This window comes from Mus pahari, chromosome 17 (assembly GCF_900095145.1).
Source record: "Mus pahari chromosome 17, PAHARI_EIJ_v1.1, whole genome shotgun sequence".
NCBI classification, from domain to species: Eukaryota; Metazoa; Chordata; class Mammalia; order Rodentia; family Muridae; genus Mus; species Mus pahari.
In genome coordinates, this window is record NC_034606.1 from 53,935,211 (window position 1) to 53,961,543 (window position 26,333).

At 48.1% G+C, this 26,333-nt stretch overlaps 2 protein-coding genes across 5 annotated transcripts in view; both read right to left on the bottom strand.

Moving 5' to 3' along the window:
* The window catches only part of Ttll8 (tubulin tyrosine ligase like 8), a 64,626-nt gene extending 62,052 nt beyond the window's left edge, over positions 1 to 2,574 (bottom strand). For all 3 annotated transcript variants that reach the window (XM_021217118.1, XM_029548214.1, XM_021217115.1), the window contains exon 1: positions 2,008 to 2,574. Coding sequence is in view for 1 of the 3 variants with exons in the window: in XM_021217115.1 (XP_021072774.1) it covers positions 2,008 to 2,230 (223 nt within the window). In the remaining 2 variants the exon portion in view is untranslated. The remainder of the gene's footprint in view (positions 1 to 2,007) is intronic.
* Positions 2,575 to 4,066: 1,492 nt separating this feature from the next.
* Mlc1 (modulator of VRAC current 1) lies at positions 4,067 to 24,467 on the bottom strand. 2 transcript variants are annotated; one of them, XM_029548136.1, is made up of 13 exons: positions 23,971 to 24,018; positions 23,788 to 23,896; positions 23,224 to 23,422; positions 21,922 to 22,011; positions 21,393 to 21,446; positions 21,111 to 21,212; positions 13,061 to 13,162; positions 12,629 to 12,700; positions 12,082 to 12,198; positions 10,858 to 10,914; positions 10,121 to 10,243; positions 6,211 to 6,372; positions 4,079 to 5,273 (listed from the first exon to the last, which is right to left on the bottom strand). In XM_029548136.1, exons 3-13 carry the CDS (start codon positions 23,416 to 23,418, stop codon positions 5,199 to 5,201), a joined length of 1,149 nt encoding a protein of 382 aa, XP_029403996.1. In that variant the 5' UTR covers positions 23,419 to 23,422; positions 23,788 to 23,896; positions 23,971 to 24,018; the 3' UTR covers positions 4,079 to 5,198. The 2 variants fall into 2 exon arrangements, with proteins under 2 accessions (XP_021072732.1, XP_029403996.1); XM_021217073.1 differs by lacking the exon at positions 23,788 to 23,896 and having other exon boundaries at positions 4,067 to 5,273; positions 23,971 to 24,467.
* Positions 24,468 to 26,333: the final 1,866 nt, after the last annotated feature.

Sequence of the window (26,333 nt, forward strand, 5' to 3'; positions counted from 1 at the left end):
TGTATGTATATGTGTTTGTGTGTATGTATGTGTGTATATGTATGTATATGTGTTTGTGTGTATTTATGTGTGTATGTGTATGTATATGTGTTTGTGTGTATGTATTTGTGTATGTGTGTTTGTGTATGAATATGTTAATCAAGTCCTAAATTTTACACAGCAGTGCAAAAGTCCAAGAGGACCTGGGCAGCCTTGAAGGACAACTTCAGCGTTTTTAAGTATAAAGCCTCTGTAATGAAAACTGGGGTGGAAGAAGAATGAGCGGAAAGAGCAGGACAGCAGACTGAATGCCCCCCCACCCCCTCGCCAAGACCTACACCTCTTTGACTCCAAAGAAACACGCAGCAGATGAGTCACCGAATACTCGAATTTAGGGTGAGGATCGCACGTCTCATCTTCCTCAATCCCACTAGGTGGCAGACCTGAACTGCAAGAAGTGAAATGACCAAACTTCTCAGAGGAAAGCAAAGCAAAGCCTTCCTCAAGGAAGTGGGTAGAATCTTTAAGATATAAGGGCTCATTATATATGAAAAGATCAGTAAGTAGGCCTCCTTGACACCAGAAATTCACATGCTGTGCATTGTGATGTATTCTTTAATGTCAGCACTTGAGAGGCAGAGACTGGTGGATCTATATGAGTTCAAAATTATCTGGTTTACAGAGTGAGTTTTGGGCCAGTCAGGATATATAGTGCACACCCCTAATCCCAGCACTGGAGAAGCAGAGGCAGGTGGATATTTGTGAGTTCCAGGCCAGTCTGGTCTATACAGAGAGTTCCAGGATAGTCAAAGCTACATGGTGAGATCTTGTCTCAAAGTAGTGGTGGAGGTGACACACATCTTTAATCCCAGTACTTGGGAGTCAGAGGGAGGTAGATCTCTGAGTTTGGGGCCAACCTGGTCTACATAGCAAGTTCCAAGACAGCCAGGACTACACAGAGAAACCTGTCTTGAAAACCCAACCAGGGCTGGTGAGATGGCTCAGTGGGCAAGAGCACCCAACTACTCTTCCAAAGGTCTGGAGTTCAAATCCCAGCAACCACATGGTGGCTCATAACCATCCCTAACAAGATCTGATGCCCTCTTCTGGAGTGTCTGAAGACAGCTACAGTGTACTTATATATAATAAATAAATAAATCTTTAAAAAAAAAAAAAGAAAAAAGAAAACCCAACCAACTAACCAAACAAATAAACAGGAAAAGAAAGAAAAACAAAATCAACTAACCAACTAATCCCCTAGAAATCAATCAACCAACCCCCCAGCCACAGATCCTCGTGAGTATTTCTGACACAACAATCTGGTATCCAGAATGAACAAAAAACACCAGTAAGACTCACTATTAATAATGGCCTAGATGTGGAATAACATTTCCCCATGGTGAATGTAAGAGAACGGCCAATAAAAGCCAAAGAGAGACTGGCAGCACCCACCAGACTGATCTTAAAGTCAGGGCAATGCCAGTTGTGTGGCAAGTGAGGAGTGCCCCAGCTGGTAAGCCTGAATTTTATATTCTCTCTCTCTCTCTCTCTCTCTCTCTCTCTCTCTCTCTCTCTCTCTCTCTCTCTCTCCCCAGACAGGGTCTCTCTGTGTAACAGAGTCCTGGCTGCCCTGGACTGGCTTTGTAGACCAGGCTTGCCTCATCTTCACAGAGGACCCTCTTGCTTCTGCCTCCTGAGTGCTGGGATTAAAGGTGTGTTCCGCCATCCCAGGCCCTGAACTATATCTTTTAAAACTAAATGTGTACCCGTCTATGACCATGATTTTACTTATAGATATTTAGGTATTTGTCAGTGAATGTGACCCATGTCTGAAGGGCAAGTTCAGTACCCTACTAGGATAAAAAGCTTTACCCTATACTACCAGAACAGTCTTACAGGACCAACACATCCTCAGAAGGCTCAGGAGCCCAGAGGGCAACTGAACTTGGGCCTCCTCCACTGCCCCCCCCCCCACGCCTGCTCCTTTGAGTAAGGCTGTTGAAAATGCAGAACAAGAAAGGTACAGACGATTTTCTTCTTTGTGATCTCCATCTGACAAAGTGGAAGCCAGCTTCTTCCTCTCGCCGCCGTTCTCCATGCTTGCCTCTCGAAGCTGGTTTCTTTGGCCCCCAACCCCTGCTGACAAAGATTTAGAGTTCAGACATACCCAGGGAGGCAAGGGTGGGGTTCGGAGGACTCGGGTGTGGGAGGGAGGTCTGAAAGGAGGGTTTGGGGTCAGGGGACACGACATGAGTGGGAAACTTGAGGTGTGAGAAGTCAGATGAGAAGAAAGGTCAGTGGGGGGACAGATGAGATGAAGAAGTTAGGGTAGAGGGACAACGTGGGGGGTAAGGAAGTAAGTATGGGGTGAAGAGATAGACTTGGGCCAGTGTTAGGGAAGTCCAAGTGGGGCATCCAGTCTGGAGAGGAATACAGGTCTGGAGCTAAGAAGGAGAGGTCAAGGTAGGGAGACAGGACACAAATTGGGGCGCAGGTTTAGGGTCAGAAAGGGGAGGCTGTTACGAAGTTTGGAGGGAAGTGGGGAGGTGAGGGAAAGAAGGTTGAACAGGCGTGGTGGGGTGAAAGTGGAGGGATAAGGTGGGAAAGTTCTGTGATTCTAAGGATCGAGGTCTGGGATTCCAATCGGAGGGGGCGGGGCGGGGTTCCGAGCACGGCGTAGGAGGGGGACCTGGGCAGGCGTGGCGCGTCTGAGGGTAGGCAGTGCTCACCTGGGACCCGCCCTGAAGCGCGTGCTGCTGTGGCCGAGCGGCGGGCAGAGCGGCCAGGCGTCTTGCGGTTGCCCAGGGCAACCGGCCTCGCCTGCGCCAAGCATTGTGCAGACCCCTGGCGCTGGTAGCGGGGCTTTCGGCGTGCTGAGCGGCGCCCCACTCGGGGTGTGGGGCTTCGTGGACGCACAGGCAGCAGAGGCTGCGGAGGGCTGCGTGGAAAAGGAGTCCGCTGGCAGCAGCGGCGCAGAGAGGGCACCCGAGACGCAGTCCGAACGCAGTTGCTGGCACTCACACTGAGCTTCGGTTCTAGATCCAGTCCCATGTTACGGTCCAAGGAGCGGCCAGGGCTTGGGCGGGGGTGGGGTCGGGGGCGAGAGCGGGGACTAGGTCCCCCGACGGAGCAGGCCATGCGTCAGGATTAGTCCTTAAGTGCCTGCGACCCTCGCCTGGGTCATGTGCTCCTGCTCCACATCTCCCACGCACCTGTCAGGGTCACACAGACAACCCAAGCCCTCAGACTACACCAAGTCACAAAGACTATGGGTCACACCCTGCCCCACCCTCCTGCTTCCTCCCTCCTGGCTCCCTTGTTGTCCACGAGAAGCCTGCACTTAGGCCTGAGGTGGGGATGGATGGAGTCCGAGGGTCCTTCCAGGCAGGTGTTCTCCCCTTGCCAGCTGAGCGTCGACTGCGATCAGGGTAGGCAGAGTGAGCTTTCTGTGCCCAGAGGAACATAGACTGGCCCTGGTACCTAGGCTCATTAGTGGGATACTTGTGCTGTGCCCTTCCAGGCTGTCCCTTCCCGACAGTCAGCGCCACTTGCCATCTAGGCTTTTCCAGGTTAGTTCCTGTGCTCGTCCTGTGTTTGTGCCTATGTGGGTAGCACCTTGGGTTGTCTTGAGGAAGGAGCCACACCCTGTCAGAGTTGTCCGCTGTTTTAAAGCGCAAACTTCAGGATATTTTCAATGGGTTTAAAGCAGGAGTTCTCAACCTGTGGGTTGCGACCCCACCCACAGGGGTCACATATCACATTACAATCCCTAACGAGCAAACTTACAGTTATGAAGTAGCACTGAAATAATTTTATGGTCGGGGTCACCACAACGTGTGGGATTGTATTAAAGGGTCATAGCTTTAGGAAGGTTGAGAACAACTCGTTTAAAGGCATCTTAAAAAAAAAAAAAATAAGGTTTTGCTCTTCAGGTGTTGTAGGGGTCTTCTCCCCGGCTGGTGATCGAGGCTTTACCCACAGGGGTTATACAAATCCAGGGGTAAATAAAAATGGCTTTCCACTCTAAAGTCCTGTTTCTCGTCCCCTTTCAACCCTTTTTTCCCAGAAGCATTTAACAGGCTATGACCACATTTGCTCGTTAGCATTTATTGTTCAAGCATATTAATCTATAACAGACAAAAGTATACAAGAGACGATTTTCAGACCCCACTTATATGAGTCAGTTAAAAAACAACAACAACAAAACTCTAAAATTAGAAGTACAAGCCGGCAGCAATGCTCTTGCCGCCTCATTCTAGTCCTTGAAAGCTCAAGACTTCCAGCGATGGCTTGTCAGCCCAGTGGGACCCTTCCCACCCAATAGCATGTGGTAGATAGAGCTGCAAAGGCCCCAAGCCCAGTGGGCTCCGCACATAGGCAAGCAAAAATGACCTCTCATGGAACTTGTTTGGGGCAGGCCGCAGAGGATGGAGATAGGACCGGAAGTCCCTGACACTGGGTACGGGGCCGCTCTGCTCCTACGTGATCCCTGTCAGGTGCTGTCCTTGCATCCCTCTGTTTGAAAATGACCACGCTTTTCCTGAATCCTGGCAGAGTCATGTGCATCTACAAGTGAGCTGCCTAGAAGGATTTTCACTATCTCCCTGTCCCTGGCAGTTCTTCTGAGGCACAAGATGTACCCCTGTTTCCCCTATCCTTCCTGGAAGGGAACCCATCGATCCCCCAGCTCAGTAAAGGCATGCTGTCTTCCCAAGCACAGAGGCTCCCTTCCCAGAAGGCAATCCCTAAAACGAACCCCAGCTTCACAAAGGACCCACTTGCTATAGGTCCCTCGGTTCTCTGTCCGCTGGGGTCTGGGGAGGTGATATACAAACCATCTGTGAGTCTCACAGCCAAACTATCCCTGCACTGTGGCAAGCATGCCAAGGCGTGGAAGTGCCCTAAGGCCAGAACACCAGGTCCTGGTGAATGAGGGTCAACCCAGGAAGTGAGGAGGGCTGGGAAAAAAGCATCACCCAGGCCATTAGGGTCACCTGAGATGCACACACTGAAACCTAACAGGGCCCAACACTCAACATTTGCCTGTTTCAAAGTTAAACTACTACAGGAAATAAAAAGCCATCTTGCAGCCTGGGCTGCCCTCGTGGGAGGGAAATAGTATGTTAGAAAGCAGTAGCCGTGTGCAATGGTTAGAGTCCATACGGTGGAGCATGCTGGGGGCCGGGCAGACACCCAGACTCAGTCTCTTTATCCTGTAGTCACTGGGCCATTTGCACCACCACAGCTCTCCAGGCTTTCTCTTTGTCAAACTCCTTGAGGGGGCCTCGGACCACCTGTGATGAAAGACAAGGACAACGTCACCTCACCAGGGTCGTACCTGGAAGGGAGGCAGATTTGGCTGAGTCTGTGTGGCATCTGATGTGTTCTTGAATGTAAGCTTCTTTACATGAGAAAGAATGGAGAAGGGAAGACATGCTCCTGGGAAGGGATGAAGCATCTTAGACATTTCCCACATCCCTTCCCATAGTGTCTGTCCGTGTGCAGTGGGGTGGGCTTTAAGATGGATGTGTAGCTGAGAGTAAAGGACTGTGGAGGCAGACACACACCTCCAGACTCGAGACGGGTGAGTGCTAGCTTGCACACTTACTCTCATCTAAGATGGTCAGTTCTGGAATCTGGAATCTGGATCTTATTTGTCTGGCTCTGCGGCCTGTGGGTCAGGACACAGACCCAGGGCAGAGATGGAAGCCTGCCTGCACATCTCCTTGGGCACAGAACAACCAGGTCACTTCTTTGATGGCAGTGGGCGAGTTTGCCCAAGAAGACACTACAGGCATAGATGGCTCAGGGCGAAGTTAGCAGGCCCAGTCTCAGGGTGGGGTTATCAGAATGTAGGATGGGGGTGAGGTGGGCAGGGAGAGTACCATCCAGGTGACTCAGCCCACTGGTCACAGAATAGGAATGTCTAGCTGCAGGGGCAGCCCTCCCCTACAAAGCATGGTATCTTCTGTGGGAGCCTTTGGAAGGCTTTTTCTGTGTCTGTGAGAGTGGAGCTGAAAACCCTGTAGCCATGGTATTTTTCATGAATGGGTTTGTACTCATTTAGTCTGTTAAAAAAGAACCTAGCTCAAACTTTATTTTTAATACTGCCAATAAAACAAACTGCAAAACATCACAGCAAACATTGAAGGACATTAGGGAAGGATCCATTACCTTACAAGGACCCTCTGAGGACCCAGGATCGGCACCCGGGGAAGGCAGGCTACTCACCTCCCCTGCTGGCCGCTCCTGGGGACAGGACTGGGGGTCCCAGGATGCAGCCTGCAGCCGGGCGCTGACTTTGAAGCTCACACACTGGATGGCAGTGCCAGTGTTGAGCCCCCCCTGAAGCAGCAGCAGCAGCAACAGGAGCAGCAGGAGTACATCGTAAGACTATGGAGGAAGGACAAGATGTGAGCAGACCCACAGGCACGCCTGCAACTCCTCCCCTTGCCTAAGGTTTCAACAGAGCCAGAGCACCCTTGATGAGCCCGAGACATCCACACAGGGAAGAGAGAGCATATGAAACTCCTGAGGCTCATGCTGAGGCCGTGCAAAGGGCGGGAGAGACCAGCATTTCCAGTTATGTATCTGCAGAAAACACAGTCCTGAAATTGGTACAGTTGGCTCTGAACAGAGGGCCCAGGGCTGGGCCCAGACCTACCAGCAAAGTGACCTGACCACCAGATGCTGGTGAGGAAGAGGCGAGAAGGAAGAGTAAGAAGACAGGGCACGAGTCTGTGTTCTAACAGCCCAGGGGCCAGAGGCAATAAAATGCAATTCACACAGTGAGGAGTGTTTCAGAAATACCCACACCGCAGCCAGAAGGATGCCTTTCAGTACCAACCCACAGAAACAGAGCAACTAAATGTTAGCACACAAAGGATGCAGTGCTGATTGGCATGATGATGTGAGCCCATGATCCCAGCACTTAGGAGACCCAGGAAGGAGGACCTCAAGTTCAAGGCTAGCCTGGACTATATACCCAGACCTTGTCTCAAAAATATTTTTAAACTGAATAACTTATTTACATCCTCATCACAGCTTTCCCTACCTTCTCTCTTCCCAGTCCTCTCTTCCCCCTTCCCCGCTTTTCCCCAGAAAAGGGAAGGCCTCCCATAGACATCAACCAGCCCAGGCATATTGAGCTGCAGCAAGACTAGGCACATGTTCTTCCACCGAGGCTAGACAAGGAACCCAGTTTTGAGAAAGGGATCTGAAGGCAGGCAATGCCTGAGACTCAGAGTCTGTCTCAAAACATTAAAAAAAAAAAAAGTGTCAATGCCATGGATATGGAGCCAGGGATGTAGCCATGGAACTCATGCATAAGAGCAAAAGCTATGTGGGTCCCCCAGAGGGGAGCTCCTGTACTTAGATGCTTCACCCTGTCTGGAAGGGAGGGAGGTGTACAGCCTCTCCCAACAGCACAGGCAGCCCCAGTCCACGCTGACAAGCTGGGGCAGCCAGTGGGATAGAAGGAGAGGACCTGCGAGCCGGAGCGCAGCCTGTGAAGAGTGTACTGAGGGGCTGAGGGAACAATGAAGCATCTCCAGAAAGGTCAGATTCGGTCCATGCTTTTGCCAGGCTCTGGAAAACTCGGAGCTAGAAACCTTTCCGGTGAAGACTTACAAATACAGAAGCATCTGCACCCTCCGTAGTTTCTCTCCTGGGTGCTCATCCTCAAATTCACATGAGCTGTGCATAAAAGCTGGTCACCAGGAGCTAGTCATGACAGCAGATGACTGGACATCGCCCAGTTCCTGACACTAGGGCCTTGTTAGGTCCATGGGGTAATGTTTGAACAGAGTAATGAAGGCACACAGATGAGCTCGGGTCCCTCTGGGGATAAACTATTGGATTAAAAAATATGACCCCTGACACAGAATAGATTAGAATTCCCAACCTGCTTTGTAGGGAAGAGAGAAAATTATAAGATGTGGTAGCTGTTGAGGAAGCAGGCTGGTACTCCTGCTCCTCAGAGTTTATCTTGTGTTCAGCTTTGCCTTTTAATCCACAGAGATGTGTTATGTTCTAAAATACCATTAATGTATATTTTAGAAAGTAATGTAAAAGAAAACACCCCCTAATGTTGACTACATCCAGAATACACTGGACTTAACCACTTACCAAATCAATAGCAAAATCATACACAGAAATGAGATTTTTATCACACAACATATGAGAGTCACACTTTCTGAGATGAATGTTAAACATACACACACACACACACACACACACACACACACATGCTGGGCTTGGTGGCACTTATCTTTAATTTTGGTACTCAGGATGTAGAGGCAGGTGGGTTTCTGTGGGTTTGAGGCCAGCCTGACTTACAGAGCTAGTTCCAGGACATCCAGGGTTACAAAGAGAAATCTTGTCTCAACAACAACAACAAAACCAACAGCAAACCACACACACGCAAACACTAGCTGAGAAGGTGGCCTGTTGGTAGCAATGTTGTTTTCTTATCATTGTGGGTCATTTATGTGTCTATTATAAGACAAAATTAAGTAGATAGGATATTAAATGTCACCATAGACATCGTTTGGATTAGGAGTAAAAAGACAAAAAACATCAAGTAAAAGAAGTCAAGAGGGGAAAACCAAAACCAAAAGTGGAGAATGTTCAGTTTGCATTGGAAACAATACAAGCACATGACTGTAAACACATTGTTCTTTCCAGCTCTGTTCACTGAACAGGCTCAGAAGTGACCCAAAGTAGGAAGAGCCTACAGAGGCATATTCTGAGCTCTCTGTCCTGCTCCTGTCTGGGTCAAGGTCATAAAAGATGAGCCAAGGCCAACTTCAGTGCCCACCTGGGAAGACTGACATCTTCACAGGAATGCTCACCTGGAAGGTGTCCTCTGGATGCATCTGTGTCACATTCAGCATAGAAGGAAGAATGCCAACAATACTTTAAAAATATTAGAGGCCTTGGGAGTCCTCAGTGGTGTTCCACCAACACCAAAGCTGTATCGCTATATTCCAGCCCGGCCCTCACCTTTTCTTCCCTCCCCAGGAAAAGATCAGCCTTTAGCCTCAGCACATAGGGGAGGAGGGGGGAACAGGAAGCACTCAAAGAGCCTGAGCCTGACACCACAATGTTTTACACCTCTCCAGGCCCCTTCATGCTCCTCAGAATTGTTGTAAACAGACGAACAGGTGGAGCCACACTCCAGACAGCATCAGGACGGGGTTTCCCCAAACTGAACAGACCAATGAGCAAGACATCCTGCTCCAAAACAGTCATGCAGATCAATATGGGCTGAATATTAATCCACATCATGCGATAATATTGATCGTCTCAGACTTGACAATGGGACTTTGAGGTATAGAGAGCTGTTCTTACTTTAGGGCTATATAATTGTGAAAGGGCGAAGGGTTGAGGTTTCAGAGTTTGACACTCTGTCCACATGAGTGAGACACTCATGCCACCATCAGTCTTAAGCATGTGTGAGCACAAGGGGACCTGAAGGAGCATCTCCCTGGAGCTGCACTGCCTTCCAAGGTGCACACGAGGTTCCTCATGATACACTCACAGAGGGAAAGCGCTCACCCTGGGAACAAATACCATGCATCAAAGATGTCAAGCCAGCTGTGTGTGTCTGAGCCCGAGGAAGCCCTGGAATGTGCTGGGGCCCCCAGAGGAAGCCATATCCTATGTGAAAGGTACAAAGTCCAACTTTGAAAGGTACACTTCCAACCCTCAGGTCCACCTATGAATGTAATGCAAGGCTGACTGAGATCCCAGTGGGTCGTCTGGTAACGTGACGACTGGGCTTGAGATGCCCATGGGTGGTCAGAAGGCAGAGGGAAGCCCCAGTTACAATGAAGGAAATGGGGGTCTATTACAGGGCTGAGCTAAGACAAGCAGAAAAAAAAAAAAAAAAAAAAAAAGCGGGGAAAACCAAAACAATGAGCAGCCAGCGGGGACAGACTCAACATGGAAAAAGCAAATCGGATCCCACCTCACTCCACCCTCAGCCCACCCCGCCCACAGCAAACTGGGCAAAGCCACTTTGTTCAGGTGGGTGCCCATTTGTTCTGGCCACTGCTGATCCCCCATAGCCACCCCCTCGGGTGCCTTGTCAGTAAGTGGCTTCATTTCCAAAGAGTTTCAAAATAGAATGGATACCTACTTTGATGGCTGGTGGGTAATCTTTAAAAATCTCCACAACTCTCATCACGCTGAAGGACAGATATCCGGAGGCAGTGAACAGCAGCGGGGATGTGAGGCTGCTGATAGCTATCAGCACCTCAACCTGGCAGGAAAGCAGACCGTTGGGTAGTACGCGTGGCCAGCATTTACGAGCCTGCGAGTTTGTGAGGTAGGACCACTAGGTGAGTCTAGACAAACTCTGCTCACTCACTCAGTGCCAGGTATGACATGGGAGTTTTTGAACGTCACATGTAGCCCTCGAATGCGATGAAAAGAAATCAGCACCTGTGTGCTACTCAGTTCTCCCACTCTTCCAAGATCTGTTCTTCTAACCTCCCCCAACCCCTGTGTCAGGGCTGGACAACCCAGCACAGACACATTGGCAGATCGGTTAGACCCAAAGACCAACAGTTGCCAACAGCTGCTAAGAGCTAACCAGCTCCACAGGAGAGGGGATGAAGCTAAAAGACAGGACTCTCTTCCTCCACCCCTCGCTTAGCTACAGGAATTTCTGACTTCCAAACCTAAAGTGTTCATGTTTTGTTTTCAGAAACATCTGGGCCACTGGGGCCCCAGGACAGTTGTGAATCTTCTCCTGGGCAGTGGAGCCTGCCCTGGCCGCTCCTACTGGTCCCCCTTGGCCTCTCCTTGTAAGCCCTTGTTGAGCTACACCCAAAATGTGACCCATGGCATAAGGAAGGACTGAGCCTCACCTACCAGACACTTGCTGGGACATTCTGCTGTCACATGGCTGGCAATGGCACTTGGAAAACACTGGGAAGAGAGCAGAAAAGTGTAGAGACTGGTGTTTAAAAAGCCAAATCCTAAGTGTGTACTCCTGCCCTGATGATTTCACCATTCTAGCTAGTAGAAGGAAAGCCAGGGCTGCCTCAGGATGTGAAGTGTCCTAGACTCATGACAGCCTCTCACAGGTTTGGTAGCTGCTTGTTGCTCGACCATTTGTTTAACCAGTCAAGTCTCCTGTAGAAAGGCCACATAAATGACAGGGTGACATTCCATGTCCCCTGGATGACCTTGGTGACATCTGTCATGTTCTGTGCTCTCTGCTTTCAGCCTGGTCACTTGACCATGTGCTACATACTCAGGCAACAGAGTGCAGACAGTCAAATGGGGATCTATCTGCAGCACCGGTCAGTTGTCCCAAAGGCAATATGAAGAGAGATCTCTTGCTTCGTGATCTAAAACCCAAACTGGGGTTTCCTTGTGCCTCCTTGTCAATCTCTATAATAGGGGTGTCCCTTGACCTCTGGTACCTTCATGGACTTTCCTGAGACACGGACCCTGAGCTCCACACAAGTGTTTTAAAATATAGTTGGAATGGCGCTTTGAATATGTTTGGCCCGTGGAAGTGGCACTTTTAGGAGGTGTGGCCTTGGAGGAGGTGTGTCGCTGTGTAGGCGGGCTCTGAGGGCTCCTGGTGCTCAAGGTCTGTCCAATGTGGGAGAGAGAGTCTCCTGGCTGCCTGTGGATCAAGATGCAGAACTCTCAGCTCCTTCTCCAGCACCATGTCTGCCTGCAGGCTGCCATGCTTCCCACCATGATGGACTGAACCTCTGAAACTGTAAGCCAGTCCCAATGAAACGTTGTCCTTTATAAGAGTTGCCTTGGTCATGGTGCCTCATCACAGCAGTAAAACTCTAAGACAATTGGATTTCTTAGAAAAACAGGTAAATAGTACAATACTAGCAGTTAAGATAAAATTCCATACAAATACATTTAATCCTTGGTTCCCAGAGTCTTTACGGGGAGGGGGGGTCTCGCCTGTGTACTTTCTTATCTGAATATTACCAACATTGTAAAGCAACAACAACAACAACAACAACAGCCATGTAGGGTCTAAGGAGGGAAGCCCAGAACTGTGGCTGCAGCCATGTCTAGCTAGCTATTCATGAACAAGGTGACCATCCAGGAAGTACTCACAGCCACTAAAATCCAAAAGAACGTCACCGAGAGATGTGGACCCGAGATAGCTTCCTCTACGTTTAGAGCGATCACCCCACCGAGGACAGCGGAGACACCAGCAATCACTTCTACCACCTGGGGGGGGACACAGTTACCTTGGTAGGCCACCACACTGATGGTCTACTTCCGTGGGAAGAGAAGAGACACCCTCGAAGTCCCAGAATGCAGTGTACAGATACAGCTGTCCCCAAGGCAGGCGGTGGGCTCAGACCCTTCTCAGGTCTATTCAGATTGACCATGGAGAAATCACTAGAGAAGGCCAAGGAGGTGGATGGTGGCAGGGGGCCCCACTTGACCCACAGGAAGGCTCATGGGCAGAGGCCAACTGGAATGAACTTGGAGTTCCCCTAGTCATTAGCATCACCAGCCCAATACAGTGATGCAGGTGCATGTGCAGGACATGGGAGGCTGAGCCAGAAAGGTTGATGGTTCAGTGCAAACCTAGGCTACGCAGCCAGACTGTGCCGAAATGAAACAAGAGAAAGAAGAAGGAGGCTTTTCTTACAGAGTAGGACTTTAGGACCCGAGCAGGAAACGTCACTTCATCCAGAATGTTAGTGCCGTCCGAGATGGAACCCTAGAAAAAGGGAAATCCTCGTGGAGCCCTGGAAGGTGGGGCACGGTGCTGGTTGCCATGGCCAGGAGTTATAGTTCTAAAAGCCTTAGTGTCACAGCCTTTCAGTGTGGAGGAACAACTCAAGGGCAGACATTTTCCCTGCAACTGGAGCTTACCAACAGCTTTGGTAAAACTGGTGTTCCAGTGACACTCCTGAAGGCAGGACAGGATGGGAAGGACACTGGAGGCTGTGTGGCTGGACCATCACCTCCCTAGGCTTGACTAACAGTCCCCTCAGCCCTGCCAGCCCCCCTCACACCCGTGGCCTCTGGCATCTCGACCCAGCTCAGGGGCATGAGGGGGTAGCTGTGGGAGACCCACCTTCTTCTTCTTGCAGGGCTCCTCACTGGACCGGGCCGAGATGATCACCGTGGCTGCCATGAGGAGCTCCAACAGCAGGAGCAGGATGAGGTTGAAATTAATCTGCAAAGGAAACATGTACCTCAGCCAAGCTAGTCGTTCCCCCAGAAATCGGCCATCTTCCTCCAGCTGGCTAATCCAGCTCTGCTCTCCTAGTCACAGGCCGGAATAAATCATGACATCACACTGTATCTCTCTTCTGTTTCTCTCTTTTTCTTTCTTTCTCTCTCTCTCTCCTCTCTCTCTCTCTCTCTCTCTCTCTCTCTCTCTCTCTCTCTCTCTCTGTACATTGTCAACCTTTTTGATACTTAGATTTATGAATTAAATTTATTCATTGGAGCCTGGCGGTGGTGGCAGCAGCGGCAGCAGCTAGCTGCATGCACACCTTTAATCTCAGCACTTGGGAGGCAGAGGAAGATGGATTTCTATGATGAGTTCAAGGCCAGCCTGGTCTACAGAGTGAGTTCCAGGACATAGCCAAAGCTATACAGAGAAACCCTGTCTCAAAATTCACTGGGGTGGAACATCAGTCATAGCATGCATATAGAGGCCAGAGAACAAAACTTGCAGGCATGAGTTATTTTCTTCCACCTGTGGGTCCTGGGGATTGAACTCAGGTCGTCCGTCTTGGCAGCAAGCACCTGTATATGCTAAGCCATATCACAACCCTCAGGTATTGTTTTAAATACTATTAACTGGAGATCATGCCATAGGCCTCTGGGCCTAGAAGCTGAAGTTTCCTCTAGAAGTCTCATCTGGCAGGAAATCGCACACCCTGACTGAATGACTAGAACTTCATGACTAGAGAGAACTGGAATGAGGGGGATAGAGAGCCCACATCACCTGGGCTCCTTGTTATTCCCAGGACAGTTGTTCACAACCAGATCTCTATCTGGCCTAACAGCTCTGTGACTCCTAGGGGAATTATTTGGAATGTGTAACTTAAAAGATCTCTAGTTTCCAATACCAGAAGGCTAAATAAGCTGGAATATTCGCAAGGTGCAGTATGAAAGTGACGTTCCCACCTGCCCACCACTGGCCTGCCTACCATAATGCCCATACAGGTTTCTCTGGTAATGTATCGACTTAGAACTTCCTTTTATTCTTGGTCTATAAAGGATCTTACAATTTCTTCTGTAGCAGAACACATCGTCAGGTAACACCCACAAGGTAACCTGAGCTTGTGTTCCTGGGCTTTGGTTGCTTCTATTTTGCTCACTATAAACTACTTCTTAGTCCCTTTGGAGTAAAACTGAATCTTATTTGAGCTGTGTCTTCCTCCCAATCTAAGCACACACAAAACATGAACGCAAAGGTCCATAGCATGTTCATTTCCATGTGCAGCTCCCAGAAACTGCAACCACGCGGCTTGGAGGATGACGGAAGCACTTTGAGGCCAGATGTGTTAACAATTTCAGTACGTGTGTAAATGTTCACACTTGCAGAGTACAAGCCTAGCATGCACAAGGCCTGGAACTTGCTCCTGGGCCCTGCGGAATTAATAAATGAATAAAAATGTGACTGATACTCAGTACACAGTCCGAGGAACTGAACTTGGGGTCCCCTGTATGCTAAACAAGTACTGTACCATTGAACTATACCCACAGCCCTTTTTTGAAGCAGTCTCACTAAGTTGCTGAGATAGTCCAGGCTAGTCTTGAACTCACAGTCCTCCTGTCTCAGCCTCCCAAGTTGTGGGGATTATAGGTGCATACTATAGGTGTGGTTTTAAAAATAAATTTGTAAGGGAAAAACTATACAGTAATATTTGACTAATAGAACCCCAAAATATACAAAATAATGACAGGCTTACAGGAAGAAATAGATAAACCAACAACTACAGATAAAGAATTTAACACATGTTTCTCAGAAGCTGACTAATCAAAAGCACAAATACATAAAAATTCTTATCCAGCAAGGCATGATAATGATATACATCTAAATCAAGTACTTGGAAGGCAGAGGCAGGCAATGCTCTGTGAGTTCAAGGCCAGACTGGTCTACATATCAAGTTTCAGGTCAACCAGGGCATCCAGGGCTACACACAAACACACACACACACACACACACACACACACACACACACAAACACACACCCCACATGTACACAGAAACCCTCTTAAAACCAGAAGTGTGAGCTGGGCGTGGTGGCGCACACCTTTAATCCCAGCACTAGAGAGGCAGAGACACGTGGATTTCTGAGTTCGAAGCCAGCCTGATCTACAAAGTGAGTTTCAGGACAGCCAGGGCTACACAGAGAAACCCTGTCTCAAAAAAAAAAAACAAACCCCAAAACCCAAAACAACAACAACAATAAAAAACAAACCAACCAGAAGTGTGCTACAGTAACCGCATACTTGACTTTTTGTCTGTGTTTTGATGCTGGGCCTGTGGTCAGGCTGATCCTGAAGAGCTTTGATCTTCCTAGGGATGACTAATGACTAGAGCTGGCAAATAACACCATATAAGATCCCCCTCAACTCCATATATCCCTAACTCGGTCTCTATCTACCTGCCTGTCACCCCAGGGCAGGACTCAGGCAACTAGGGATAGTCCCAGAGTCTAGCCACCTTGGCAGCTCTTCAAGCTGGAGAGCCATCTGTCTCTCCCCTGTCTGACTTGTTCTTTTCTGTGGAGGCTGCAGTGAAGGGGCCTACCTGTCTCCGCTCACTATCTCTGCTCATACATTATTTATTACCCTGGTGCTCCTCTGGTGGCCCTGAGGATGGGGATGCCCCCTCTTACAGAATCCGTGAGCAATAATTGTCTTTTCAATACCAGGTAACTCCTGAACTGCAGTCCTCACCGCATCTAGACAGTAACAAAGCCAGCATTTAAAAACAAATGCAATTCTCCATGTTAATAACACAGACTGTTCACTCTTTGATAAACTTCCATGGAACACTAAGAAAAAAAATCTATTTTGTCACACAGTGAGCCTTGATAAATATCAAAGAATGAATGCACTTGGACCATTGATTCATGTCCTGACAGTGATATCAGAAACCAATAACAAGTGGATGATATTTTAAAATAAATCCTCGTGCCTGCCTCACTGGGATCCTGACAATAATCAGTTGGGACACTCAGAAGTGACTGGCAGTTTAGTGACAGATAACACACAGAAGTGTGTTCTTGGATCAGAGGAGCCCGTGACAGTCAGAAGTAGACTGTGTCAGGGAGTGCAGCTTCTCTGGAGAGTTAGCTACAAGCAGAGAGTCTGCCACTGAAGAGGGCCTGCCTTGTATACCCAGCCCTGTCAGACCAACAAGTGCAGAGCCAAAGAAAACCGTTAGCTCCTCTCTAAGGTGCAGTCGCCCTGGGGGTAGGGTAGAGGGGACTGGTAGCCACACAGAGCTTACCCCCACACACCCAGTACAGACTGAGCAGCACAAAGTGAGGGACAGATCTCCGGGAGCAAGAAGAACCAAATAGCAATAAAAATGAGAATTTTCTTCAAAATCTGGGGGAGACTACACCAGAGCTGAGGCAAACACCTGTAACCAAGTGCGTTACCAGATTGGGCAATAGTGAAGCTGGAGGAACTGAGATCCCTGAAGTTAGAGGCAGAGTTGCCTGGATAAGAAGTCTTACCAACTGCAGAGATGCTCGGGCGAAAGGATATCAAATGTGGGCCTGGGTGGTAGGCCATTTCAAGGATGGGTTTGAAATGGGTTGGTGTGATTAGCAGAAAAGCCTGCACTCAATCAAGCCGAGAGCAGGGGTGTGGGCAGACCTTTCCTGTGGTAGTTTTCTGGAAAGAGTCTCAGGTGACTGAGTGACCGGTCAGTACGCCTGCCCTGCTTTGGTCTTGGGGTGCTCCCAGTGAGGGGTCCTATCTAGTGTCCGAAAAGTACATGTGCCTGAAGTTTCTCAGATAGTTCAGGTGTCAATCACCAGCTCATATGGATCAAGTAACAATCTGAACATCTTGGGAAATGAGTTGTTGTTGTTGTTTTAATTATGTAAACAAGATGTAGATTGAGTCACTCTTTCTTGGCACTTCCAACCAAGATGGAATAACTGAGGTCAAGGCTGTCGCTTTATCAGATGGGATAATCCAAGCGTAGGCCTGGCCTCAAAGTGGGTATTCAGTATAATATGGAGTAACCAAGAACATGCCATTTCAAACAAAAGTGAGCTAAAGTGTAGCTGTTTTCTGTGGGCTGCATATGGGCATTGCCACCTTGAAGCAGACACACAGGAGACTCTCACGAGATCTGCCCTACCAACATTCTCTCTGAGCCTACCGCATATGAAGTCTCTCTCTCACACACACACACACACACACACACCCTCTGCTGTAAGTAATGCCAATAAATTCATTAGTTCATCAAACTTTGGTCTGTAAATGCTTTTTCTATGTTGGGTAAATAGATGGGTGGTTCTTCATGTGTCTCTTGGAAGAGCCATGTGGACTAATCCTGTTGTGAAAATAGATGATGTGGTGTTCAATCTGAACTGAGAGTGATGAGAGGTAACTAACAGGGAAGCCAAGTCTTAGCAGGGCCACAGGCAGGAGAATAGTTTCCAAAATTATCTGGATGAGAAGATATGAATGGAAACAGGAACTTACTGCCTCTGCCTTCCTCTGACTGGGATCCATGAGTCAATACATGTAAGGTAGTGAGGTCAAGGGACACAGTCCCTCAGACTGGTAGTGAGGATGTCTAGTGGAGAGATGCGCTAAACTAGCAGAACACTGGTATAGCCTGTGGCAGAGACCTCACTCCTGGTATCCGAGGTCCAATGTCTGCTGCCTTGTAGGCAGAGGGTAGACCCCTATCCCTCCTGGTAAGAGGTGAGCCCCCACTGTGGTTCGTAGCTTCAAAGATACTGACAGGCTACACCAACTGTGTTAGTCGGGGCTCAAGTCGTGACCCCTTTGGGGGTTGAAGGACTCTTTCACAGGCGTCACCTACAATCATCAGAAGTCACATTGTGACTCATAACAGGAGCAAAACACAGTTATGAAGAAGCAACAAAAATAATTTTATGGTAGGGTTGGAGGTCACCACAACATAAGGAATGTATTAAAGGGCTGAAACATCAGGAAAAATTGAGAACCACTGTCCTAGAGGAACAGTCTGACTAAATGAATGTGTGCGTGCATGAGTGTGTGTGTGTGTGTGTGTGTGTGTGTGTGAGACTTACCTATGCTTTATCACAGTGACATAGCTGTGGTCAGAGTAGTCCAACAGTGAATGTATATGGCCAGAGCGGCCAAGGGTCTGGTGGTTGTTCAGTCTGTGGGACTGGGTATCTCAGTGTTCCCAGTCCAGCCAAGTGCTACCATCCTAGAGAGCGGCTGGCCTTTAGTCTATGTTGGAATCCCCACAGAGGAGGTTCTAAAATGAGCAAAGGAATAGCTTAGTAACAGGACAGATGAACTTGTCAGTACAAATGAGAGAAAGCAGGCAAAAAGCAAAGGCTGCCTTCTTTTGTACCTTTTACGTGGCTACCACCAGAAGGTGTGGCCCAGAGTTATAATAGGTCTTCCCACCTCAAATGATCCAATCCAGAAAAACCCCTCTCTGGGGCTGGAAAGATGGCTCAGCGTTAAGAGCACTGGCTGTTCTTCCAAAGGACCTGAGTTAGAAATCCCAGCACCCACATGGCATTCACAACTGTCTACAATTCCAGTTCCAGGGATCTGATACCCTCATACAGACATACACGGGGGCAGAACACAACACCAATGTAAATAAAAAACTTCAAAAGAAAAGAAAAACCCCTCACAGTTGTCCCATCTTGCTTGGGTTTTCATTGATTCCAGATATAGTCAAGTTTACAACCAAGATTAGTCATAACACCAACCCACAAGGAGATGCGTAGGTGGAGACCAATAACAGATAAGGCATCAGGCAATAGCAACATATAGACCCAAAAGGTTTCCTAGCACTTAGCAGAGACCAGAGGATTTGAGGACGGGCCTATGGACAGCGTGATCCAACCCACACAGCTGGAGCCATGTTCCTGACTGTCCAAGCACAGCCTGCTCCTTCACAGGGAATCGCCATGTCCTTGAATGAGGCATAGTTTCTGAGCAGGATTGGGCCAAATGCTCTCTCTGTTCCTGAGGTTCCTCCACCTGCCTCAGGCAGCTTTTATGATTGGCTCAAGAACCATCAGATCTCAGTATGGCTGGAGCCATGGAGAACCTAGTTACTTATGGACTCTGATACCTGGCCCAGGTGGGATGGAGGTTCTGCAGATGTAAGTACCAGGTGATGTTGGGGCTGGCCCATTGCTACATTATGAACAAAAGCTGATATATGGTTCTACCCATCTTTCAGAGTTCAATCACCTGTGGTTCTGGGGCAGGGGTCATTTGTTGCGTTTAAAGTTTCATACCATGGCTCTGACCTTTCATGAACACTTAAAGATAAGATTTATTTATTCATTTTATGTATATGGGGATTTTGTCTGCATGAATGTCTGTGCACCAGAAGAGGGCATCAGACCCCGTGGACCTACAGTTATAAAAAATTGTCACCTGTGCGTGTGGGTGCTAGGAGTTGAACTCAGGACCTTGGAAGAGCAGCCAGTGCTCTTGACTGCTGAGCCATCGCTCCAGTCGCTTGGGCATGCTTCTTAGTCACAGGTGTGCTAGACATCCTGAAGCCCTCAGTATGAAGTGACTCTGGGATGACTGGATCTATGACGGTTCCTGTAATCCCACGCCCAGCCTACCCTTCTAATCGGATTGCTTTCTAGTAGTTTGGGCTGTGGGAGGACTTTGAGGAATCCTGCTCCTCCTTCGTATTCTCCTGAACCAAGTCCCAGGCAGAGCTGCAGGAGGAGCTGGAGAGGAGCCTCTCACTGTGACCTGCATTGGCTCCTGGCCTCACCCTCTGTTCCCGATGTCTTTTAATATATATTTAATTTGCTCTCTCTTGACCTTCATTGGCACCAGGCACACACATAGTGCACAGACATGCCTGCAAGCAAAACACCCCAATTCATAAAATAATTTTTAAAAGATATGCCTCATAGTTTGTAATCTCTTCTTAGACGTATCTCCAGGAACTTTATACGTTTTGTTTGTCTGTCTGTTTGTTTCTTGAGACATGGTCTCATATAGCTCAGAATGTTCTCAAACCTAACTATATAGCCAAGGTTGACCTGGAACTCCTGATCTCCCTCCCTCCTTCTCCTAAGTGCTGGGACAGCAGTCATGTGCCAACACACCCAGCTTCACACACTTAGTTTTATAAAACATCTGTGTATAGAGTGTATTCTCAACTTTTGTGGTGCAATCAGTTTTATATTTATGTTTCATATCCAGCAACTTACTACATGCACTCAATAATCCCAGTGTCCAGTCAGCAGCCTCTCTTCTGCCCACAGCAGCCTGGGTATTCCTTGAAGTTTTGTTCTCACAAGACTAGGTAGGACATCCTTATTCCTGGTGCCATTTCTTTTCATTGTGTATCACAATTTGTGTAAATTTTTCTCACTTTTCTCAGTAGCACGTAAGATGACAGAATGTCTTACAACCAATAGCATCAATGATTTGATGAAATACAATAGTATGTTGTTATTTTGTTGTGTGGTATGTGTGAGTGTGTGTGTGTGTGTGCATATGTGTGTGTATGTGCCTTACAACCGACAGCATCACAGATTTGATGAAATGCAGTAGTATATTGCTATTGTGTTGTGGTATGTGTGTGTGTGTGTGTGTATGTGTGTGTGTGCCTGTGTGTGTTTTAACATGTGTGGTAATGGGATAAATTCCAGAGCACTGAATATGTTAGAAGCATGTGCTCTGTCCCTGAGCTGCATCCCAGGCCTGTCTCTGTTGGGAAATAGACACTAAAATGTCATCTATCAATAGATTTGTCCAGTGGAATAGACTCAAACCTCAGTAGAGACGATTCCTTCAGAAACACAGGAAAGCCAAGGCTTACCCCTGCTCTGTGAGAGCAGCATTTGATATCAGAGCAAAGACAACGACTCAGGTAAAAACAGGAAACCCTCTGTGACCCACATCCCCTTCCAGCGACTCACATTTATGGCTGAAGGATTCAGGATCAGTTTACATCCAAACCAGATTAAACATGTTGTAGTCACGGCAAACGTGGAAACAAACAATATCTGAAAGTTGGGAATCTGGAAAAACAAAGCAGGAGGTATTTCCTTCTTTTTAAAAAAAAAAAAAAAAAAAAAAAAAAAAAAAAAAAGCTAAAGAAATAAAAACAACATCTGCTTTCCGCACTTCAGTACTGGGGGCGGGGTCTCCTGGGGGCGGGGTCTCCGAATCCGCAAAGGTGTTCTGAAGGCACCACTTACCGCGCTGACATTTCTCCTCCCAACAGCGAAGCTCACAATTGCTGAGGGGATGCACTGTAAAGAGACCAGAACGCAAGTGAGCCAAGAGTTCGCCTGAGTCTTGTGTCCTATATACCAGATGCTAACCCGGAAGCCACGCATTGCAGGCCAGGTGCAGCTCAGGGTTAGAGCGTTTGCCTACCAAGCTGAAGACTTTGAGTTTTATCTCAGCTCAGCATAAAACTAAGACAATCATGTGTTGAAATGTTCAAGCTTCTACAATAATCTGAATCACACAGGCAAACCATCATTGTCAATCTACCGGATACAAGGAGCTCCCTCAACCCTAAAAGTCCCTTGAGAGTCCCCCAAGAGTGCTAGAGCACCAAAACACCACACCACGCCAGGACCAAAGTGCTGTTTCTCACACAGGAGTCAGACCTGCTAAGTCACGAGAGTAGCTAACGGAAACCTATGAACCCCAGATCACAGGGCCTCAGACCCACAATGGGAGAGTCAGGGTGCTGGTGTGGCTGAGGATCATGCTTACAGAGCCTGCTGCACAGCGCAAATAATCCATCTCGGAGGGGAACACGTTCCCCAAGTAGAGCGAAAACCCAGAGGTCACAAGAAGGCAGCTCTGCAAAAGAGCAACATAGACTCAGGTTACAACGGGCTCTGTCTGATGGTAAGACACTTGGGGTGGGGGCAACACCTAGTCTTTGGCTACAAACTCATGTTTCCCATATTAACCAAGTCTCCCAGTTATTTATTTGCCTAAGGCTGGGTCCTGTGTCACTGCAGGTCCTTTTGGTAGGAATAGCACAACCCAAGGAATCGACCTCCCCTTTCCCACCTCTGCTGCCAGAGTAGAAGCTACCAAACTTCTACTGGTGTGGGGAGAGGGAAGTTTTATCAGGGGATTCAAGATCCCCTGGTCCGGGGTCAGAGCCTGTAAAACAAACTGATCCAAAATAGAATCTGGAAAGGGAGAGGTCCCTGTCCGAACATTCTCAGACTAGGACTGCACAAAACCCAGCTCCTTCCATAGAAAAATGCATGCAACATCTGGGTTCTCAGGTTCTGCGAACACTCAGGGCTCAATGATGCTTTAAGCATCCCAATTGCTTATCTAGCCACAAGACTGTGTACAAGTGTCCTGGGACCCCACATGGCACTGCTTCACCCTGGGCTAGCATGGATCTACTCTCTAGCTACACCCAACTTAGCCCTTTCTGTGGTCCCCCATAGTCCCCATAGTTCTATGTCTTCTGTAGTCTTTCCTGCTCCACGGTCCTCACCCCAGCTGTGGCCACAACTCTTGTTAGTCACTCCATAGAGCTGCACTGAAGCATGAGGTTGGCCTCCAGCCTTCACAGACCACGCATGTACAGGGGTATGGTGGCATGTAATCACAGGTAACCCGTGGTCTCAGGATAAGTACAGTTCAGGAGCATAGGCCCCCGTGGCAGATACTTAGAAAAGTAACTGATAGGACACAAACAAAATAAATACCACTGGTGGTAGTGGTGGCGTGTGTCTTCAACCCCAGCACTTGGGAGGCAGAGGCAGGTGGATCTCTGAGTTTGAGGCCAGCCTGGTCTACAGAGCAAGTTCTAGGATAGCCAAGGCCACACAGAGAAACTGTGTCTCCAAAAACTGAAAGAAAGAAAGAAAGAAAGAAAGAAAGAAAGAAAGAAAGAAAGAAAGAAAGAAAGAAAGAAGAAAGAGAAAAAAGAAAGGGACAGAGTGATTCCCAGTCTATCGTAAGGGCTTTGCGCTCTACAGGGCATGACCAGCACTGAAGGGACATGGTGCTTGCTGTCCCCTGAGCCAGCATTGAGTTACTCACCCCCATTAACACAGAGAATACCCATGTCTTGTAGCTGAAGCACGGGGGCAACCTCTTCGACAGCTGCAGGTCCTTGGGCTTTGAGTCAGGGGTGTAGCTGCCTGGGTCCTGCCGTCCTGCATCCTGCCGACCCCTCTCCAGAGTGGGCATCCGGTCATAGCCCAGTTCCTCCCTGAACTGCCCCTCCCGTGTCATGGCGCTGGAAACAGGCACGGTACCGAGAGTGACACACACCCAAGCTGAGCCTAGTGAACAGACTCAGACCACCATTCCCTCCTATGCAGTGACATCATCACGGACTCTGACAACTGAAAACCTCTCTAATTGCAGTAAGTGGTTATCAAGAAAGTGCTTCGGAAAATTTTCTCTTGAGACAAAGTATCACTGTGTGGCCCAGGCCATGGCCCAGGCCGGACTGCCTTAAACTCCTGCGTGGGTAAGCACTATCACGTCTGGTTTAAGCAAACACTTCCTTAGAGGAATATACTCATACTCTAGGGCTGTGAACTTACAGAGGAATAAACCCCTAAATAATACTCAACACTCAACATAAACAAAACCCACCCAAACTCATCTAGATTCAGCACACTCAGACTTCATCTGACTCTTCAGATATAGTACGTTTCAACTTCTACCAGCAACTTTATGAGTCCCAAACAGAGGGGCGCTCCGCCTGTTCAACACAAAATGGGAACATGAGATTACAAAAGACGCCCCTACTTTGCAATTTAATGTCTTAGTGCTTACCTCTGAGATCGTCCGGAGGTTGGGAGAGCTGGCCTCTGGGTGATGGACTTCCAGCAAGAAGTATTCATAAGTGGGACAAAAGCTCTTGGCCAAACGGCACTTCAGCCAGGGGCAGGCACACAGCTTCCTGAATTTTAATGAGGAGATTAAGGGAGTGGATCCTAGAAATGTCCTCCTTGATTGCATAACCACAGGCTTGGAGCTTTCCCAATATGAGAAGGAAAGGAAGAGCCCTTGGTCCCCCTCACTGCATACTAGCCAGGTGGATGTCTTGGAAAGAGAAGCATTACTGAGGATAGGAGAGTCCAGAGCTGGATGTGGATCCTGACCAGTCTTGGGCCCCAAACAGAAAACTACTCAAAGGTCTACATCTTTTTAAGTGTCATTCTTTGTCTCCCATTATTACTCGACGAAAATCTCCTTTGTCAGACTGCATAAACCTTTATGTTCTTGATTTGGGCAAAACTGGCCCCTGAACTGCTGGGAATTCCACCATGGGTTCCCATGGCAGCCCCAAGGATTGGCAGGAATGGTCCCACTGCAGCCTTTATTCCTGCTCAGTAGGCAGAGAAAAGGGACATGAATGTGCTTCATTTGCCTGGAGACGTTGGCACCCTGGCAATTACAGCAACAATTTCTTTGTGCACATTGCAAAAAAGGCTCAGCCCAGAGTCCTTGGAAAAAACAGCTCCTTTGAACAGCAGAGCCCCATGCAGCCTAGGCTCAGCCCCTGGTTTCTAATCAGGGATGGTTGGTTATCTTAACTTGTCAACCAAACAGGAAGGATTAGGAACAATGGGTTGGAGATGGCTGGAGAGCCAGGCTGGAGAGATGGCTCAGAGGTTAAGAGCACTGACTGCTCTGGCAGAGGGTCTTGGGTTCAGTACCCAGAACCCATATGGTGGCTTACAATTCCAGCACCTACATGGCAGCTCACAACTATCTATAACTCTAGTTCCAGGGGATCTAACACCTTCTTCTATGGCCTCTGTGGACATAAGGCACACACACAGTACACACGCATACAGGCAAAGCACCCATACACACAAAATAAAAATAAAATTAAAAAAAGAAACAATTAATCCAAACTGCCCCCTGAGACATCTAGAACTTTTTTTAAATGTGTTGAAACTCCCAAATTTCCTGAGCTCTAAAATGATCAGTAAAAATCATGGGAATGGATCCAACTGGATTGAATTTTCCTGTGTTTTCTTTCTCTCTCTTTTTGTTGTTTGATTTTTTTCTTTAGTTTGTTTTTTTTTTCTTGAGACATGGGTTTTTTTGTGTATTCCTAAATGTCTTGCAACTTGCTCTGTAGACAAGGCTGGCTTTGAACTCTGAGATCTGCTTGCCTCTGCCTCCCAAGTGCTGGGGATTAAAGGTGTACACCCACCACCTGGCTCTGTGTTTTTTTTTGTTTTTTGTTTTTTGTTTTTGTTTTTTTTTTTAGGGGAAATGTTTAGCATACATTATCACTTTTGTGACTTTCAAAAGTGTTTCCCATTAAGAAACACAAACAGACTGTTTTGAGTCAGAGAGGGAGGGCTCACTCTCTGAGCTCGCCTCACTCCCTACTTACAATGACTTTTATTTCATGTCTTGATTGCTGCTGCAGTACTGGTTCCTAGAACATGCATGCCCTGTTCTTCAGTAGAATCTTCAAACAACTGCTTTTTTTCTTCCTCTGCCCACTGAATATTTACAGGCCGTGGTTTTGTGTGGGCATGTTCCGCGGTGCCATGTAGCAATATGTTTGACTTTCTCTGTGTGAGATGTGTAGACTTCAGGGGGACAGCGGAATTAAAGGCACAGAGGGTAGGCCTCATAGGTGTCAAGGCCCTGGAGCATGCAGGAGCATGGCTGAAGGAAGGTGAGCTGAGGATTCTGGGAAGTAGAACACAGAGGCCATCGAAATACAGACGCCTGTAGACACAGAAGCCACCTGGCTTTCACCCTGAGGTGGAATTGGTCAAGGTGGCATTCTGTTGCTGGGTGGAGAACAGGCTGGGGTAATGGGGAGATGTGACCCAGAATGGTGAGAAGAGATCCAATTCCAGATTGATAGAGGAGCCAACCCATCCTACTTGCTGTCAGTATGGTGGGCTACTTAGGCAAAGAGGAAGGTCTTGGAGCAACATTTTCTTTTAGCTATGAAGTTACAATGTCTGTAGGGCATCTGCTTGGAAATATAGAAAAGGCTAATCCAGGTAGCAGCTCAGGCTGGTAGCAATCACACACAGTCCTGAAAGCCAGGACTACCACATGCTGTGATAGAAAGCCTGACTGGGGTACCTAGCCAGCATCTCTGAAGATGACGCCAACCCCATAAACAGTCGGGTCCTGTGTATTATTTTCCTGTGTAT

Bases quoted from the DNA above. Each gene is read 5' to 3' on its own strand.
- Mlc1 (XM_021217073.1), bottom strand. From the start codon at position 24,038: ATGAATACTTCTTGCTGGAAGTCCATCACCCAGAGGCCAGCTCTCCCA. The intron at 6,373-10,120 runs GTAGGTATCCAT...CTTCCTCCATAG, and splicing joins ATTACCCACCAGCCATCAAA to TCTTACGATGTACTCCTGCT. The intron at 5,274-6,210 runs GTGAGTAGCCTG...CTTTCATCACAG, and splicing joins AGGAGCGGCCAGCAGGGGAG to GTGGTCCGAGGCCCCCTCAA.